The sequence below is a fragment of the Eurosta solidaginis genome, chromosome 1 (genome assembly GCF_040869045.1).
Source record: "Eurosta solidaginis isolate ZX-2024a chromosome 1, ASM4086904v1, whole genome shotgun sequence".
Taxonomy (NCBI): domain Eukaryota; kingdom Metazoa; phylum Arthropoda; class Insecta; order Diptera; family Tephritidae; genus Eurosta; species Eurosta solidaginis.
Genome location: NC_090319.1, coordinates 47,193,882 through 47,212,103, shown reverse-complemented (window position 1 = coordinate 47,212,103; position 18,222 = coordinate 47,193,882). Strand labels below are relative to the sequence as shown.

General features: G+C 37.6%; 1 protein-coding gene across 1 annotated transcript in view; it reads right to left on the bottom strand.

Moving 5' to 3' along the window:
- Positions 1-737: 737 nt before the first annotated feature.
- Positions 738-18,222, bottom strand: part of dpr4 (defective proboscis extension response 4) — a 222,029-nt gene continuing 204,544 nt past the window's right edge. The window contains exon 7 of the mRNA XM_067759262.1: positions 738-2,868. Coding sequence (XP_067615363.1) covers positions 2,399-2,868 — 470 coding nt within the window. The 3' untranslated portion in view covers positions 738-2,398. The remainder of the gene's footprint in view (positions 2,869-18,222) is intronic.

Below are 18,222 nucleotides of genomic sequence, written 5' to 3'. Positions count from 1 at the left end.
GCGGCGGTGTATAAAAGTATATGCCAGGTCACATGTATACATACATACATATGTATGTTTGACATTTTTCTCATCAGTTTGTCGTCGACCGAATGAAACAGAGCAGAAAATTAAGCAATGAAAAATCTCTGTAGCGGTGCACGCATACTACGCTAAACATAAATATGCTCATTTATATACAAAAAATATACATACATATATATATCTAGCAAGGAAGAGACAGCACAAGTTAAAAGCACTGAAATACAATCTTATTCCAAGCAGACTATATGGCGCAGCACATGGGAATTTTAATTCATTGTTTAAGTGCGTAACATAATTTTTTCGCTTTTTAATAGATGTGAAACATATTATACCGCTTTTGGCAATCATGGGATTTTTTTTTTGTACTCGCATACTCGGATAATCTCCGTTGCGCGCCACTTTAGTATCCTTGGAGAAATATGCTAACATTATACGGCTATAAAGTTGAAATGGTCAATACATATGCTTTTATATGTAAAATGAAATGCGCTTCATGTGGGGGAGCTCCATGGCTAAGGCTCATGAAGGCTATAACAAAATTTCTAGTTAAAATTCAAAAAAAAATATATAAAATTTGCTCAAGAGGGTAGACGTTTGATTCGATTTTGCTCAAAACATTCAAACGATTGCAAAGCACTCAATGAGATTTCTCTTCTAGAGAGGCAAAAACGACTTTACTGAAGTAAGGCATATAAGGGGAACTGAACTAATATTTACAGAAGAACTTAAAGGAACCACTGCAGCGCTTATTTCTTAGATTTGTTGAGCTAACGGTAGAGATCGCGAATTTAATAGAAAATTTAACTTGCATGGAAAAGAGTACTGAATTAGCGGAAAGCTCGTGGAAGCAGCGTCGAGCGAAGTAAAAAAAAAAAATGTCGTTCTATAGGGCGTATTGATCAATGGATTCCTCAAATCAAATAAAATTACAATCTTAATTAAGTATTCTATAGATTAGCATAGAACAGTGCTAGCCTAGTGAAAAGCCTTTGACACAGTCAATCGCATCTACGTTACTTCAACGACTTTGAGGAGTACAGCCAGTCTAAAAAATTGAACTGCATTTCAGGGACGTAAGTTACACCAAAATCAAGAAAAATTAAACAAGAAGGTGTCTTATTCTCACTGAAAAAAAACAACGGAAATATTTTTCTTTCTGAGTGTACTAAGCATAGATTTTATAACCACTGCTGTGTGGAAAATCACCCTTAATAGGCTCTCATTTAAAATACACCATATATGTCTCAGAAAACTATTGAACAAAATTATCTCGCAGAGCTTGTTTCAGTAACGTCCTACCTGAACAAATAAACAATACATTTTGACATTAGATAGGGTGCTTTAGGAAAAAATTCCAACCGAACCTAAGTTTCATGAGGTTATTCTAAAATAGTTTGCTTTTCAAAATATATTAGGACATATCACTATGCCGCTATTCACAAATGCTGGACAATAATAATAGCAAAGCAAGAAGATGAAATAAAACACAACCACATTCATACATGTACATGATAACAGAGAATATGAGATACAGAAACGAGAAATATATAAGCAAATATTTGAGAAGGCTCTTCGCGAGAAATCAAGACCCTGGGATGAATGCTTTCCTTTTTCAAATTTCATAAAATTTTTTTTGCAAACAAAAAATGCATTTTTTAATTTCGGTATATACTTTTAATGAACTCCTAAGCCTGGACGACTTGCGTGCCACAAATTTAATCACTGGGAGTATAAGAGCGGTGCTATACAAGTGATGGTCATTGAATTTGATTTCAACACGCTGTAAGTAAAGTAATCGAATACACTAAATTATGAAATTCTACTACTATAGTAGTGCTGTTAAAAAAGATAATTTTGTTTACATATATTTGCGTTTGTTTATGCTACAGTTTAGCGTTTCGAACGATAACAGAATGGCAGAATTATCGAGAACTTTCCAAAAATTCACTGCGACGTTTTCGAAATTGCAGCTGAAATAGGCTGATGCTTCTGATACCACACTGTTTGAATGGGGCTTGCCTAGACTCTGTGTTTTGAGATATGGACAAATATGTATTGTTGTAAGATACAAGATTCTAGTTTACAACTATTATATAAACAATTCTTATTTTATTATTTGCGCTATTACGCTATAAATTAGAATTTCGTTCAATGAGTTTTATTATCTTTACATTTGTCTGCCTAGTTTAATATTTAACTATAAGAAAAAACATAATATCTATATGCTATTTATATACAATTTATATAAATACAATTTAACAACAATTACTATACGTGTTAATTCACAGTAATTAAATTTTTTTCATTTCGTTTTGTGCTATGGCTATTTTACACCCCCTACTTATTCATTTGCTACTTCTGCTCAATTTTGCAATCACCTGATCAGAGAAGCCGTAGCACCACCATTACGAAACCATACTCGCCAATGCCACCAACTCCAACGATGACTCTGCTGTTTATGCTGCCCATGACTACATTGCAGTGTCCATTTGGATAACAACCAACCCACCGCTACGATGCACCAATTTGTTGTGGTCGCTGCTAACAGCAGTCGTTGTAGCATACGCCGTAATAGTAATATGAACCATGCTATTCGTTGTTTCAGCAGCGATTCTTTCTCGTTGGACGACGACGACAACAAAAACTCAACATCACTAGGGAGCAGTGTTGGTTTTGTTGTTGTCACTGTGTTAATACTTGCGGCCAATGCGGTAAACGTATGTTTCGCTATTCGATAGAGAATGCCGTGTAGTGTTGTGGAAAGACGATTGGCGCTACTGTTTCCATGTTGCATGGCAGCCGGATGTTCGCCATTGATGACGTGCACCACCACTGAGGCAGAGTCTGTAATGGAATTGAGATAGAGCGGAGAAGAAAAATATATATAGATATTTAAATGGATAAGTATCTATAGAAAAGTAGACATAAATAGATGGTTAAATCGATTGAAGGACATTATTAATTAGATGAATTTGAGCAGACTGCACGAGTAAGTGTGCGGATGTTCGCAGTATTGGCGAGATTTATTTGCAATAAATTTTATTTCTGAAAGGAAACTGATTTTATGTGGTAGTACAAAATAAAAAAGTCAAACTCATTGGCATCAATAATTTAACACCATAATTTCAGGAAATATTGTGCGAGTGCAGGTTCGAAGTAAAAGAGAAAAATTATTGAAAAAATGAGAAATTTAAACGAAGAGGCCAAACTTGCGGCTGTTTTTAAACGGTTTTATTTAGTTTGACTCTGTGTAGCGAAATTAATTTTGTAATTAAAATTTAAGTAACTTACCGATAAGCTACAAGCTTGAAACTTGAATAGAAGGCACCTATGAAAAAAAATCGCCTCTAGGTGGCGCATGGGTCGGAATGTTTCAAAAAATCTTATTTCTGGTCCGATTTGGCTCATATCTGGAACACATAATACATACTTGAATAGAAATCGACTTATGAAAAAAAAAAATTGCGCGCTAGGTGGCGCCAGGATCGAGATATTAAAAAAAATCGCATTTGTGCTCCGACTAGGCTCACAATGGGAACACATATTACATGCATGAATAGAAAGCGACATATGCAAAAAAAAAAAAATGGCCGCCAGGTGGCGCAAGGATCGAGATATTAAAGAATCATATTTGTGGCTCGATTTAGCTCATATTTGGAACACATATTACATACAGGAATAGAAATCGCTTTGTGAAAACAACTCCCGCTAGGTAGTGCAAGGATCGAAATATTTCAAAAAATCGTATTTGCGGTCCGACTTGGCTCATATTTTAAAAAAATATAACATACAGTCCGGTAGAATTGACACCAACCTACTTTGGATTTTGAGGAGGGAAAAGCATACGTGGCGCTAAGTCGAATAAAGTATTATTGGGTTATGTATTGAGGACTTAAATTGTACCAAATTGTCAGGAAAGAATCTTTGTAACAATGAGTCACTAAATGAACTAAATAAAATGAGAAATAATAGGAAATATTAAATAAAGACTAAAAACTTGAAAAAAAATAATAAAAAAATGTTTAAGTTAAACGGTTTTATTGTAAAAAATAATTTCTTTAAGTAATAATAATACTAAAAGCTAGAATATAATTAGGTAGGTCCCAGGTACTAGTCATCACACTGCTCATCAATCTACTAAATTTGACGCATCCAACGCTTTTATTTAATTGTGTGAACAACGATGATGATTGATGAGGGCCTAGGACCCACCTAATTATTTTCCACCCTTTAGTATTATTGTTACTTAATATAAGTATTATTTTCAATAAAACCGTTTAACTTAAATCTTTTTATTATTTTTATTTAATTATAAAGAAGGCAATCAAAAAGTTAAGCAAGAAATATAAAGAGACCACATGCTCTTCATAATCTTGCAGACCGTTATTCAGGTATATAAGCTTCAGGATTCTCCTAAGAGGTTTGAGAAGACAGAAACCTTTATAAACCCTAAATCAACGAAATGGACATAAATTCTAGAAAAATGTAGAAGTAAAACTTGGACAAGCCAAAGAGTTTGCCAATGTGGAATTCAATAACTTCCTATAAAAGATGCTGATGACTGCGTATAACAGAGCTTGCCCTCTTGGAAGATTCAGAGGAAAAGCAAAGCCGCCATATCGGAACAAGTAGCTGAGTCTTGGAGGATAGTTAAAAACATATTCAAGCTGGCCAATATCGTTGAAAGCGAAACATGCAGGGAAAAGCGTGAAATTCGCAGGGCGAGGGTAAGGTTAAATTGAACTGGCCGGTCAATAAAGACCTCACATAGACTGAATGTGCCCATAGTGCTACCAGAATTTGTTTGACGACCAAACAGAAGAACCCCAATCAGGTGCCAACACATACGATATAAACTAACTCCGTCCTCTTGGCAAATACTAGCAGTTTTCTAGGGCCCAGCTTAATTGCTGCCTCGAGGTCTGGCAACTCTGCCGCAGGGCGAAGAAAGTCTCGTGGAAAAATTTCTGCAAGGACATCGAGTACTACAGCGAAACAGCGCGCTCCTAGCGAGGGGAATATAGTCCAGGGATTAATAGAGAAAACGAAGTGAGAAAGTCCTAGTAAGGGGAAATATATTCCAGGGAGTAATAAACGAAAATGAACGGGGAAATGGTCTCGTAATGGTGGAGAGAAAATTAGGACGCTTTTCGAGACACGTTTAGCATCGGGAGATGGTTCAGAAGAGCCCGCAGGTAGAACTTACATTTTGATGGCTTGGTGACTGATACTAAGATTTAATGAACGGTGAAGACTTTCTCTAAGTTTATATCGCGGGGACCAGATATTCCCTGCCATGCTACAAATCTATAGTGGAGCGAACGTGCAATGCCTAAAAGAACAAGCGGCATGTGCTTAAGACTGAAGCATGTATCTAACTCTTGGCGGACTGCTCGTTTAGTTTTTCTAACTAGGGCGGATAAGATCGGTCGAATATATTATGCTGAAAACCTATGAGAGGCTACTAGATGCGTACATAAAGTCCAAAGTGGATGAAAAAATATATGTCACAATGCAACATGCTTACAACAAAGTCGGCAAGTCGGTAGACGCGGATTGCTATAAACATAGAGAAAGCCCTGGAATATAAGGCGTTTGCTTTATAAATTGTCTTAGACTTTTCCGGGGCTTTTAAAACTGTCTATAAAGGGGCGATCTTTGATGGTCTTATTTACATTAAAGTAAATCCAGCCATAACCAGTTTGGATCGGCTGCATATTAAATTGCAAGATGATTACCTCACGATGGAGTTTGTGCGAGGCAACTAAATGAATGAACAGAGACACGTCACAGGAGAAGAAGGGGGTGAGGGGTATTATCACCTCTTCTTTGGATGTAGGCGTTAAACCAACTGTTCTCGCGTTTCAAAGAAGGACCGGTGACGTTTCCGGCGTACGCAGATGACATTGCAGTGCTCACCTTCGAAGAGAGAATGAAGAGTTCATCGATGGCCTTTTATGCATCTAACAAAATGTTGTGGTGTACGCGGGGGCAATCGCCCTCTCTCTCTCTCTCTCTCTCTTTGAGTATTTAAAACGACTGTAGCGAATATCCTATACTATGAAGACCTTTTCTGGTGTACAGACACACAAAAAAGAGCCTACCGAAAAGTAAGAGCGAGTTTGCAGGCTACCAATGTTTAGTAGTACGCGAGAACTGAAAACAGCCCCGATAGCTGCATTCTATGTCATTCTACACATTTCATGGAATGAGAGTAATCGACATCTGGTGTTTGAAGCACCCACTTTACCCACGTTAAAAAGTAAAAAAAAAAAAAAACAAGGCTACTTAAAATTTAGCCATAAAACATTAAAATCGATATCATCCACTTATAATTTAATTTCATTTTTCTTTATAAAAAACAGCTCATAAAATATCTAAAATAAGTTATTCAATGTAAAAAGAAATTGCCTCAAAGCCGCAGCATAAAAGTGCACAACGTGACGAAACCGTTTCAAAGCAAAAAAACTTTTTATATAAAGTTTCAATAGAAACAAGTAAGGAAGGCTTAGTTCACGTGTAAACGAACATTACATACTCAGCTGAGAGCTTTGGAGACAAAATAAGGGAAAATGAACCTAGGGCAACCCCGGAATGTGTTGGCATGAAATGGGTATCAAATGGAAAGTATTAAAGGGTATTTTAAAAGGGAGTGGGCCATAGTTCTATCGGTGCACACCTTTTCGATATATCCCCATAAAGGTGAACCAGGGGTGACTCTATAATGCGTTTGTACGACATGGGTATCAAATTAAAGGTACTAAGGGGGTTTTAAAAGGAAGTGGCCCATAGTTGTATATGTGACGGCGTTTTCGAGATATCGACCAAAATGTGGAACAGGATGACCCAGAACAGCATCTGTCGGCTACCGCCGACACCCGCTACCACAGTATTCCTGCCAGGATTCCAAGGGCTTTTGATTTCACCCTGCAGAAGTTCTTCATTTTCTTCTACTTAATATGGTAGGTGGCACACCCATTTTACAAAGGTTTTTCTACAGTTATATTTTGCTTCAAAAAACCAATCCAATCAACATGCTTTTTTCGTATTTGGCATAAAATTATGGAATTTTTTTTCATTTTTCGAAATTTTCGATACCGAAAAAGTGGGCGTGGTCATAGTCGGATTTCGCCCATTTTTAATACCACGATAAACTGAGTTGAGATAAGTACGTGAACTAAGTTTAGTATATATATATCGATTTTTGCTCAAGTTATCGCGTTAACGGCCGAGCGGAAGGTCAGACGGTCGGCTGTGTTTAAAACTGGGCGTGGCTTCATTCATTCATTAATTTTCACAGAAAACAGTTATCGTCATAGTGGCTATGCCCTTGCCAAGTTTCAAAAGGATTGGTAAATTTTTGTTCGACTTATGGCGTTAAAAGTATTCTAGGCAAATTAAATGAAAAGGGGCGGAGCCACGCCCATTTTGAAATTTTCGTTTATATTTATATTTTGTTGCACCATATCATTACTGGAGTTGAATGTTGACATAATTTACTTATATACTGTATACATATTCAATTTTTTGATAAAATTTGACTTAAAATTTTTTTTTTAAAGTGGGCGTGTTCGTCTTCCGATTTTGTTGATTTTTATTTATGACACATATAGTAATAGGAGTAACGTTCCTGCCAAATTTCATCATGATAGCTTCAACGATTGCCAAATTACAGCTTGCAAAATTTTTAATTACCTTCTTTTAAAAGTGGGCGGTGCCACGCCCATTGTACAAAATTTTACTAATTTTCTATTCTGCGTCATAAGGTCAACCCACCTATCAAGTTTCATCGCTTTATCTGTCTTTGGTAATGAATTATCGCATTATTTCGGTTTTTCGAAATTTTCGATACCGAAAAAGTGGGCGTGGTTATAGTCCGATTTCGTTCATTTTAAATAGCGACCTGATAAGAGTGTCCAGGAACTTACATACCTGTGAGCTCTGCTCAAATGAGTATAAAAAGTTCGACAGTTAAGAAATAATTAAATACAGCTAGTAGTGGTGCACAATGCCGCCAGAGCTTCAAACGCAAACGTAACTTTTTTTGTATTTAATTAGCGAGCTTTGCTCATATTGCTTTATACAATGGTTTTTGTAATTGATATTAGAGAAAAATGGTAAGTTTACAAACGGCGATGGTTACTAGGACATGTTTCTGAATTTCAATTCTTCATCAGCTAGCTTTTCGGGAGCTGAGCGTTGAACTCGAATCTCCAACATTCATATCAGTGCAAGCCTTAAGCTGCTAAGCCATATGAATGTCCCGTTGTTCGCTGTACAATTGGTCTCTAAGAGTTGCCTTTTTGTTTATATTCCTTTAGATCACCATGTAGGCACATACACTCTGTATGTAGTTTATTCCTAATGGTGTGGATATGATTTTTAGGCGCGCTTTTGAAAGCTTAGTAACATTTATTCGGATTTTTATAGTATTTGTTTTTAATATTTCCGCTGTTACTATTATATCAATATGATCATATGTTTTTAATTAGCGAGCTTTGCTCATATTGCTTTATACAATGGGTTTTGTAATTGATATTGATGTAAATTTTTTTGTTGTAGTAGATATGTGATTACAATGAGAATGTTTGTGCATAGAACTAACACGTGAGATGTTAACTGCTTGATATACAAACTTAAACTGCTTCCTTTGTGGAATCATTTTCGCTGCGCTCACAAAATATGTATGTGTACGCCGAATGGTTTTCCGAAGATCTACGAAGCTCTCCAGTGCACCACTGAACTGAAGAATGTCCAGATGTGCAATCGTAACAAAAGAGCAAAGCTAAAATAGTATCGTAAACAATGAAGCACCAGATCAAAGTATACAAAGCACAATAAAGTATTTAAGATTTACACAAAGGAAAATGGGCAATAATACAAACATAACAAATAAGTAAAAATAAAAAAATGAAATAACGACATATCTGTATTTCGAATATTACCCTGCGGTTGGTAAGCATAATTTAATTTGTTAAGCTATTTGAAGCACCTTTACGTCAATGAAAACAAAAGGCACGACAAAAAAAATTTGAAAAATATTTTTGATAAATTGAAATAATAAATTGTTTGTTGTACGCCCAAGACAATGGCACCAGTGATTGGTGGAAAGATTTTGGGGTAAAGGTAAGAAGGGAAGAATGAGAATTAAGCGTAGACGAGGAGGGGATATAGAGCGATAGGGGGAGGTAAGTTAGGTTGAACTTCCCGTTCCGCGAGGATGTTGCGTATACTGAATGAGTCCATTGTGCTTCCATAAGATTTTTTGAAGACCAAACAGAAAACCCTACCAAAAACCAGATCAATGTATTTTATAAATAACTTCGTCATTTTGGCAAATAGTAGAAGCTTTCTAGGACCTATGCAACTTGTTGTTTCTAGATTTTACAGCCGTATAAGTTCTAATAGCTGAGTATTTTTCTGGCAATCGCAGGGCACAAGCACAAAACGCGATCGATCGTTTCCTTCTCAAACCAGAACTTTTTACATCTGCTAACACCGACCAAGCCGCCTTATTTCAAGGCATTAGACACCATCTGCCTATCTGCTGAGCATGTCGCATCTGTCAATTCCGCAGGTTAACTTATGGATGATACTGCCCGGAGACATGCCATCTAGTGTTCCTTTCACCCGCCTAAGTTGCTGTGAAAATTAGTCGCATTGGAAAAAGATCTAGCGTGCATAGTCTATGAGCCCATAGTACAAGTAATTCGAATCTTCAAGCACGCCCATTCTGTGTAAATATTCCCTGAGGAAGCTGTGTCCACTTAAAGACTGTATCAGGTAAAAGTCGACCTCTTTATGTGGCTGCTCTAACCATGTCTCCAGCTCTCGAATAAACTCCCTGGTCCACTTACCTGTAGCACTGCAGTTCCATTGCTGTTACCAGCGTCGGATGGATTATTTTCGCGCCTGTACGGCATCGGCATCTCTGCGTATTTCTCTTCTTCTCCTCAGCGAGAAGGTGTAACGGTATAGTTCCCTCCATTACAATAATGCGTCTACGGATGCCTTACCGTAAGCTGACGCAACTCGTAGCACTCCTCTGCGTTAGACTGAGGTAATAGCTCGTAAATACTTTGGGAATTTTATTGCATCCGCCCAAATTTCTGCACCGCAGATAAGTATAGAATCTGAATCAGAAGCTAGCAGCTTTCTTATACACAGCCTTCGCTCACCTATTTTTTCCATTAATCGACGTAGGTACCCTATAGTCTGCGCAGTTTTCTCGCAGGCCCCTTGAAATTGCTCCGAGAAGTTAAGCTTCAACTCCGTCCTGTGGGACCAGAAGTTGTAGTATTACAGTGACTTGCCAAATGGATATTGTTACGAAGCTTTAGAAATTCTTGATTATTCTGCACTTTCTGTTATCGCTGGAATTGCTGAACTATCCAATAAATAACTGAAATATTCAGTGTACCGAAATGATTTATTTACAAACTACTATGGTAGTAGTACTTTACTTTAAATTACTCGCGTTCTTCACTCACAACGTTTTGAAATCAACTGATTGATTATTCATTAGCTTGCCTCGCTTTTATACTCTCGGTTACCTCTTTCGCATATTGCTCCCAGAGACTATAATTTTCACGAAAAGTCTTCTTTAATAATTCTTTTATTTCTCGTTTCCGTATGTCATATATGAGGTTTATATTAGGTCATATGCGCTCTTTACTGTATGCAACAGAGAACTGCAAAAATCACAATTTTCTTGATTTAATCAAACACTAAAACTTCCATTCACATTCAATCATGCGAATAAACTCATATTGAATAAACTCATAACAGAATAAACTCGCAATTGAATAAACTCAGCATCTGTCTTTACAAGACTCTGTTAGCATGATTGCGATCAAATGACCGAACAGGTTTTGCGTGGGTACGATTGTATTGATCAAACGAAGGCAAGCGGATAATAAAATCAAAGCACGACAATTAGTATCGTTTAGTTCGGCAAACAAACAGAATCATAAGCAATGTTTATATGTATGTTTATATGTAGCTTGTCGCCGTGACGTAAGGGCAGAAGAATCATGCAAATATTTAGACGCATGGAGTTTTCATATTTGCCTTTTCATTCCGATGAATGTAATCGCGGTTGAGGCAAACGATCAAACGCCTGAATTGATTGTATTGACGCATGCAATAAGTTGGTTGATTTTAAACCAATGTCGATTATGTTCGTTTAAGCAAGTTGGATCATTGAACAAGATCATGTTGCCGAATGTAATCGAACGTTGTTGTGTTCGATTTTTGCAGTTCATTGGTATCATGGTTCAATTATATGGTTGGCTCATCTCATCAGCTGATTTGATTTATTTCATTGGATGGCCGAAGGGATTGTCAAAAGAAGGAGATGGCAAACTCAAAATGAAATCAACACATTGGCAACATTTCCTTACACATACAAAAACTGCTAAATTTTATGTTTCTATTCCATACAATTTGCACCAACACCAATACACAGATTTTGACAATTTGAACAGACACATTTTGTTGCTTTACAGATGAGCCAATCACATAATTGAACCAACTCACTCCATATTCACCGTTGCCTTTTATGCCTGAGTGAAATGCACTCTTAATTGAAGTGCAAAGGTATGTGCTGGCCTTGTTGTCCAGCGGCATTGTGGCGTAAAGGAACTGTTAAAATTTCAAGCAAATCACTTTATAAATAGGAGTTTTTCGAAAAGGTCGGCCATTGATTAATTTTATGGTAAGAAATGTTTTTCAAATATTAACTCAGTCCAAGATGTACCCGTGTAATGAATTTCATGCAAATCGCAGCATCAATAAAATTTTTTGTAATAGCTCAGTCCTTGATCCGCTTTCAGGAAGTTTCTCAAATAATAAGCCAGTTAAAGAGCTAGCCCTGTGCTAGACTTCAAGCAAATATCACCATAAATTTTTTGAACGAGTCAGCCCCTTTTCCACTTCCCGGAAAGGTAAAAGGAAGGACTAAAGTGTAAATCTTAAGCATCTTTAAATCCCCTTGAACATACGCACAAATTTTCGAAAAAATTGGTTCAGTCGTTTGGATGAATTAAGTCGCAGACATAGACATCTCAAAAAAGACTTTTTCCTAACTTGACTTGTTAGCTGTTACCCCTTGGTAAAGTTCAAATTGATTGTGATTGATATGGATGTATTTAAGGTACGATGAGTTGTCTCTAAACATTATAATAGTTAGGTTAGGTTGAGGTGGCTGCCCGAGGGCACACTAAGACCAGTGATATTAGGCCCATTGTGATACCATGAATAAACACCATTACCTTTCCTCTTCGAACCATTTTGAGGAGCTGATAAAAGCTACCAGGTCCTTGACGTCATACTTCACAACCTGGCTCAGATTATATAGAAATGGAGCACCCAGAAATTTATACTAGCTGCAGAATTTAACCGCACTGGATTAATATACTATAAAAGCGTGCAATTACTGGCATATACTAATGACATCGATATCATCGGCCTAAACACCCGCGCTGTTAGTTCTGCGTACCCCAAACTGGAAAAAGAAGCGGTAAAGATGGGTTTGATTGCCTTCGCAACCACGCTACTGTTGGCAGCCATAATTTCGAAATAGTAAAAGACTTCGTTTATTTGGGAACCAGCAAAAACACTAGCAACAACATCAAGACTGAAATACAGCGAAGAATCAATCTTGCCAATAAATGCTACTTTTGACTAGGTAGGCAATTGAAAAGTAAAGTCCTCTCTCAGAGGGCGGCCCCCACTCCGTTGGAAGGACTAGGTGGAAAACGATTTAAACTCCCTTGGCGTGACCAATTGGCGCCGGTTGGCGGAGCGAAGGAGCAACAGGCGTGCCTTGTTCGACGGCCATAACCGTTTAGACGGTTAAGCGCCAATTAAGTAAGTAAGTAAAGAGCACCCAGAAAGAGCTTCTTATTGCCGGGCAGTTGCAGATGAGGTGCATTACCGTTTCCACTTCTTAATACCGCTTTTCCTCCGCTTTACAACACCTGCAGCATCGATGATAAGGCGCACCTAACCTTTCTACATGCTTACTTATAAGGCAATGACCAGTTAGTACCCCCACAGGTGTGGAAATTGTATCCCTATTTAGGTTGTACACGTGACAGGATCTTTTAGGATCCCATTTTGGCCAGGTTTCTTTCGATATTCAACACCCCGGTGTTTGTAGCCATCTTTCGTCTGCTTGACGGTGGATGTGTTCTTTTAGCATTAGCTTGCATTTGGCCATAAAATTTTAAAACTTGCGTGCTCCACTTACCATACCGAAGATCATGGGATCATGCAAATCAAAATCAAAAATTAGAAGACAGTTTTTTTGCGGGGTCACTCCTCTGTAGTCATTTGGCAAAAATTTGATTGCATTTCTGCCAAGAGAAGCTTCTCAGTGAAAATTCATCTGCCTTTGGAGTCGGCGTAAAATATTTAGATCTCGTTCCACCAATTTGCAGGCAAAAACGCAAACTAGAAGAGAACCTCGTCCGTAATATCTGCGGAGGTATTACGCGCCTTGTGTTTATTGCTTTTTATACGATAAAAGAAAACCATCACTTTCCGTTAGTAGGTAAAACAAATATGCGCGTAGAGACAAATAATTACATAACAATAAATAATAAATTATAGAATGAATCATAAATCATATGTATTTGTTCACATTATTTTTCTGAAAGGGAAATTTATTAATCTTGTACGGAAATTATCTACAAGCTTATTATCACCAATAAAAGAAAAACATAACTATTTTGGGCTGCACTGAGAAGAAAGCGTGCCTTACACACATTTTGTTAAAGTGTAACGCACCTCCACATAGACGTAATTTTTTTTTTGTATTTAGCATGCTAATACAGTTCTTAATCTATGCTTTTAGGACAGATGTTTCTAAAGCAGCAACACTTGTAACTTAATGGAAGTTAATGGGTTTTTGTGGTAAAATTCGTTTTCTTAATTTCACATCACCTAAATTATGAACGCGCATTAGGCGTACTTTATATTATTTTTGCAATAAACGCATACGTTGGAGCAAATATTAAAGCTTAAGCTGAAATAATATATTTATTTGTAACTATGAGTTCTAGATAAAACTCCAATTGTACGAATCAATTATTGGAAATTTTCTTGTTTCAAAATTTTCTTAGAAGTATGCCGGATATTACAAATATCGGATAGTCACTATGCCGCTAGTCAATAAATGTTGTACAGCAATAACAGCAGTGTAAGCTGATGAGACAACAAATAATTACGCACACATGTGAGCTGCAGCAAAGAGCACAGACGACATTACTTACACATAGCCATTGCAATAAAGAGCGCATATGAAATAACGTAAGCTGTAGAGGTACACGTTATACACAACGCCAATATTATATACAGAGACGACAAATAAATAAACCATTTTAGTTAGGTTAACGCTGGTTCAGCCTATGATTTTTGCACTCATTTTTGGCCGACGCAGTCACACCCGTGACTGCCAGAAAAAGAATAAAAGTGTTCAACCCGTAACAGTTGTCTACGACTAAAATTATAAAACCTTATTTTTTATTTTTTCTACTTAAAATTCATTAAGCTAGGATGTTACGGGAAATGAGTTAACAAAATTTATTAAAAATATGTTTTTTTATTAAATAATTAAATAGTCACCGCAGTGACTCGTCGGCCAAATACGTTTTAAAAGAGTTGTAAATTACTAAGATTATAAAACCTTTTTTTCTTTGTATTTTTTCGACTTAAAGTTCATAAAGTTAAGAGGTTACGGAAAATGAGTTAAAAAGATTGATTAAAAATGTGTTTTTTGAGGGAGGAATATGCAAAAGTCACCCTGGTGACTCGTCGGCCGAACTAAGGTTAAGTTAGGTGGTAGCTGACCTGATAAGGGAAACTCACCTGGACAACATTAAGGTCCGTTGTGATACCACATATAATAAAATAATGGTGTCGTAGGTATAGCTAGTTAGAGAATCGTTGTGTGGTAAACGATAAAGTTCCGAATGATATCGATCTCAACCTTGGATAAATCCTCGCGAGATCCAAGTGAATCGCGACCGAAGTTCTGGCATAAGATAGGCAAACGAGCATAAAGTGATTTGATGATACCTCCTCATCATCCTCCATACAGCTGCAGCAGGATCGAGTTATATTGAAACGTACCACATGGATATCCATGGGACAATGCCCTGTCAAAACCTAAATGACCATTTATAGGTGAGCCTTAGTGAACCCATTTATTTCGGCAAACCTTTGGCATCCACTTTCGGCCAGAAAGATGTGGCTACCCTGCAAGAGGTGGCGTCCGCCCAAAGTGTGCTGAGTTGACCCGAGGCCCAGCTGTGGAGGAGCAACCCACAGGTGGTCAGCGGAATTGCGAAATCCCTAAAGCTATCTTGTTGTTGTTGTTGTTGTTGTAGCGATAACGTTGCTCCCCGTATGCTTTGGGGAGTGTTATCGATGTGATGGTCCTTCGCCGGATGCAGATCCGGTACGCTCCGTTACCACACAACCATTAAGGTGCTAGCCCGACCATCTCGGGAACGATTTGTGTGGCCACATTAAACCTTCAGACCATCTCCTCCCTCCCCACAACCAAGTTTCATGACGACTTTGGGTCGCCAGAGCCTCGTCTGTTAGTGAAACAGGATTCGCCGCGGATAGGTGAGGTTTTCAATTAGGTTTGGAGAAGCTATATATTGCGCTGGCAACCTGCAGAGTTGCGCTACACAGCCCCTTGAATCTGGTATTTTAGTCGCCTCTTACGACAGGCCTACCTACCGCGGGTATATTCTGCCCACCTAACCCGCTTTGATGTGTGTGGGGTATGGCTACAGCTATCTTCATCCGGTTCTGTTGTACCGATTCGGGCTAAGAGATCCGCTTCACATTTGCCCGGGATTTCACTATGGCCCGGTCCACAGATAATCTTAATTATAAAATACTTCGATGCAATGGCGAGCTAAGTCAGGCACTCCAAAACCACCCTCAATCGCACTGTAGTTGAACTCAAGTCGTAGATAACCGCTTGGCTATCAGAGTTGATGTTAAATTCCCTAACCGTAGAAACACTGGATAGCATTTCATCCACCGCATCCTTAATCGCAGCAACTTCCGATTGGAATACACTGCAGTGATAAACAAACTTAAAATTCCGGCTTACATTTAGGTCTTGACAAACGACCCCCCACCAAACTGTACGTCCAACTTCGACCCATCCGTGAACAAGTTAACCGGACCCCTGCTACAGATGATCCCTCATCCCCACTCCTCTCTCGGGGGAAACACTGGGGTGAGGGTTGTATAGGGAGCAGTTATCGGCATACAATAATCCGTGCTGTCCGGGATTAAGTCGAACCTGGTAAGAAGGCTAGAGTGTCCGAGGTCAGAAAGCCCATAGCCCATATCACGAAACCTGACCAACGATCACGCCGTTAAACACTATTTGAGAAGGCTTTTCACGAAAATTCTAGCAACAGGGAAAAGATTATGGTGCGAAAACTGAGAGTGAAAAAGCAGCGCAATGGAAGGTATTATTATTCAGTTTGATTTTGAAATGCAGCCGCCCTGGTGTGGTGGTAGCTTACTCCAGCTATCACTGCGAGCAGACAAAGCAACACCAGAAACTTGGAAACAGGTTTTTTTTTTAATTAGAAAAACGCTTTTCTACGCGGGTCACCCCTCAGCAGTAATTTGGCAAACACTCTGCCATTAAAATTTTCTCAGTGAAAACTCATCATCCTTGCTGTCCGGAGACGGCGTAAAACATGTCCCGCCAATTTTTAGGGTAAATTTTGTATAACACGATGCACGAGGCTTGGCCTTAATTGATTCGGAATTATATTGCTCCTTGTATTTGCTTATTAATTTATTTATAAGTGAAGTACGCGAATACATTAATTGTGAAGATGTATTAATTTAGTAGTGCTGTTAACAAAAAGCATTTTATATACAGAATATTTGAGTGTATTTATTTGACAGTTCAGTGATTCAAGACATTGAAAAAAGGTGCAGAATAGTTGATTATTCTTAAGATTAGCAACAGAAGGACAAAATGGTTAAAAGCATATGTGCAAAATCAAAACCATATCAAGCCATAACCAACTCCAATATTTTTTGTTGCAACTTAAATGGTTTTCGTTTACAGATTCTAATAAATATATTCAGTTTCTGGTCTTGGGTTACTTTGTTGTAATAAATTAGGGTTCCAACATTTTTTTCCGCTAAGCACCAATGCCAGACCTAATTAATTATGCTTGAGTGCAGTTCGTGAGTGTGTTTATGTTTGAAAATGTGATGCCATAAGCAGATACTTTTAAGCTTTATTATTATTTATTTTTTATACTCAGTTGAACAGAGCTCACAGAGTATATTAACTTTGATTGGATAACGGTTGGTTGTACAGGTATAAAGGAATCGAGATAGATATAGACTTCCATATATCAAAATCATCAGTATTGAAAAAAAATTCGATTGAGCCATGTCCGTCCTTCCGTCCGTCCGTCCGTCCGTTCGTCCGTCTGTCCGTTAACACGATAACTTGAGTAAATTTTGAGGTACCTTGATGAAATTTGGTACGTAGGTTCCTGGGCACTCATCTCAGATCGCTATTTAAAATGAACGATATCGGACAATAACCACGCCCACTTTTTCGATATCGAAAATTTCGAAAAATCGAAAAAGTGCGATAATTCATTACCAAATATGAATTAAGCGATGAAACTTGGTAGGTGAGTTTAACTTATGACGCAGAATAGAAAACTAGTAAAATTTTGGACAATGGCGTGGCACCGCTCACTTTTAAAAGAAGGTAATTTAGAAGTTTTGCAAGCTGTAATTTTGCAGTCGTTGAAGATATCATGATGAAATTTGGTAGGAAATTTACTCTTATTACTATATGTCTGCTTAATAAAAATTGGCAAAATCGGAGAACGACCACGCCCACTTTTTAAGAAAAATTTTTTTAAATTCAAATTTTAAAAGAAAAGTTAATATCTTTACAGTATATAAGTAAATTATGTCAACATTCAACTCCAGTAATTATATGTTGCAACAAAATACAAAAATAAAAGAAAATTTCAAAATGGGCGTGGCTCCGCCCTTTTTCATTTAATTTGTCTAGGGAAATTTTAATACCATAAGTCGAACAAAAATTTACCAATACTTGTGAAATTTTGTAGAGGCTTAGATTCTAGGACGATAAATGTTTTCTGTGAAAAAGGGCGA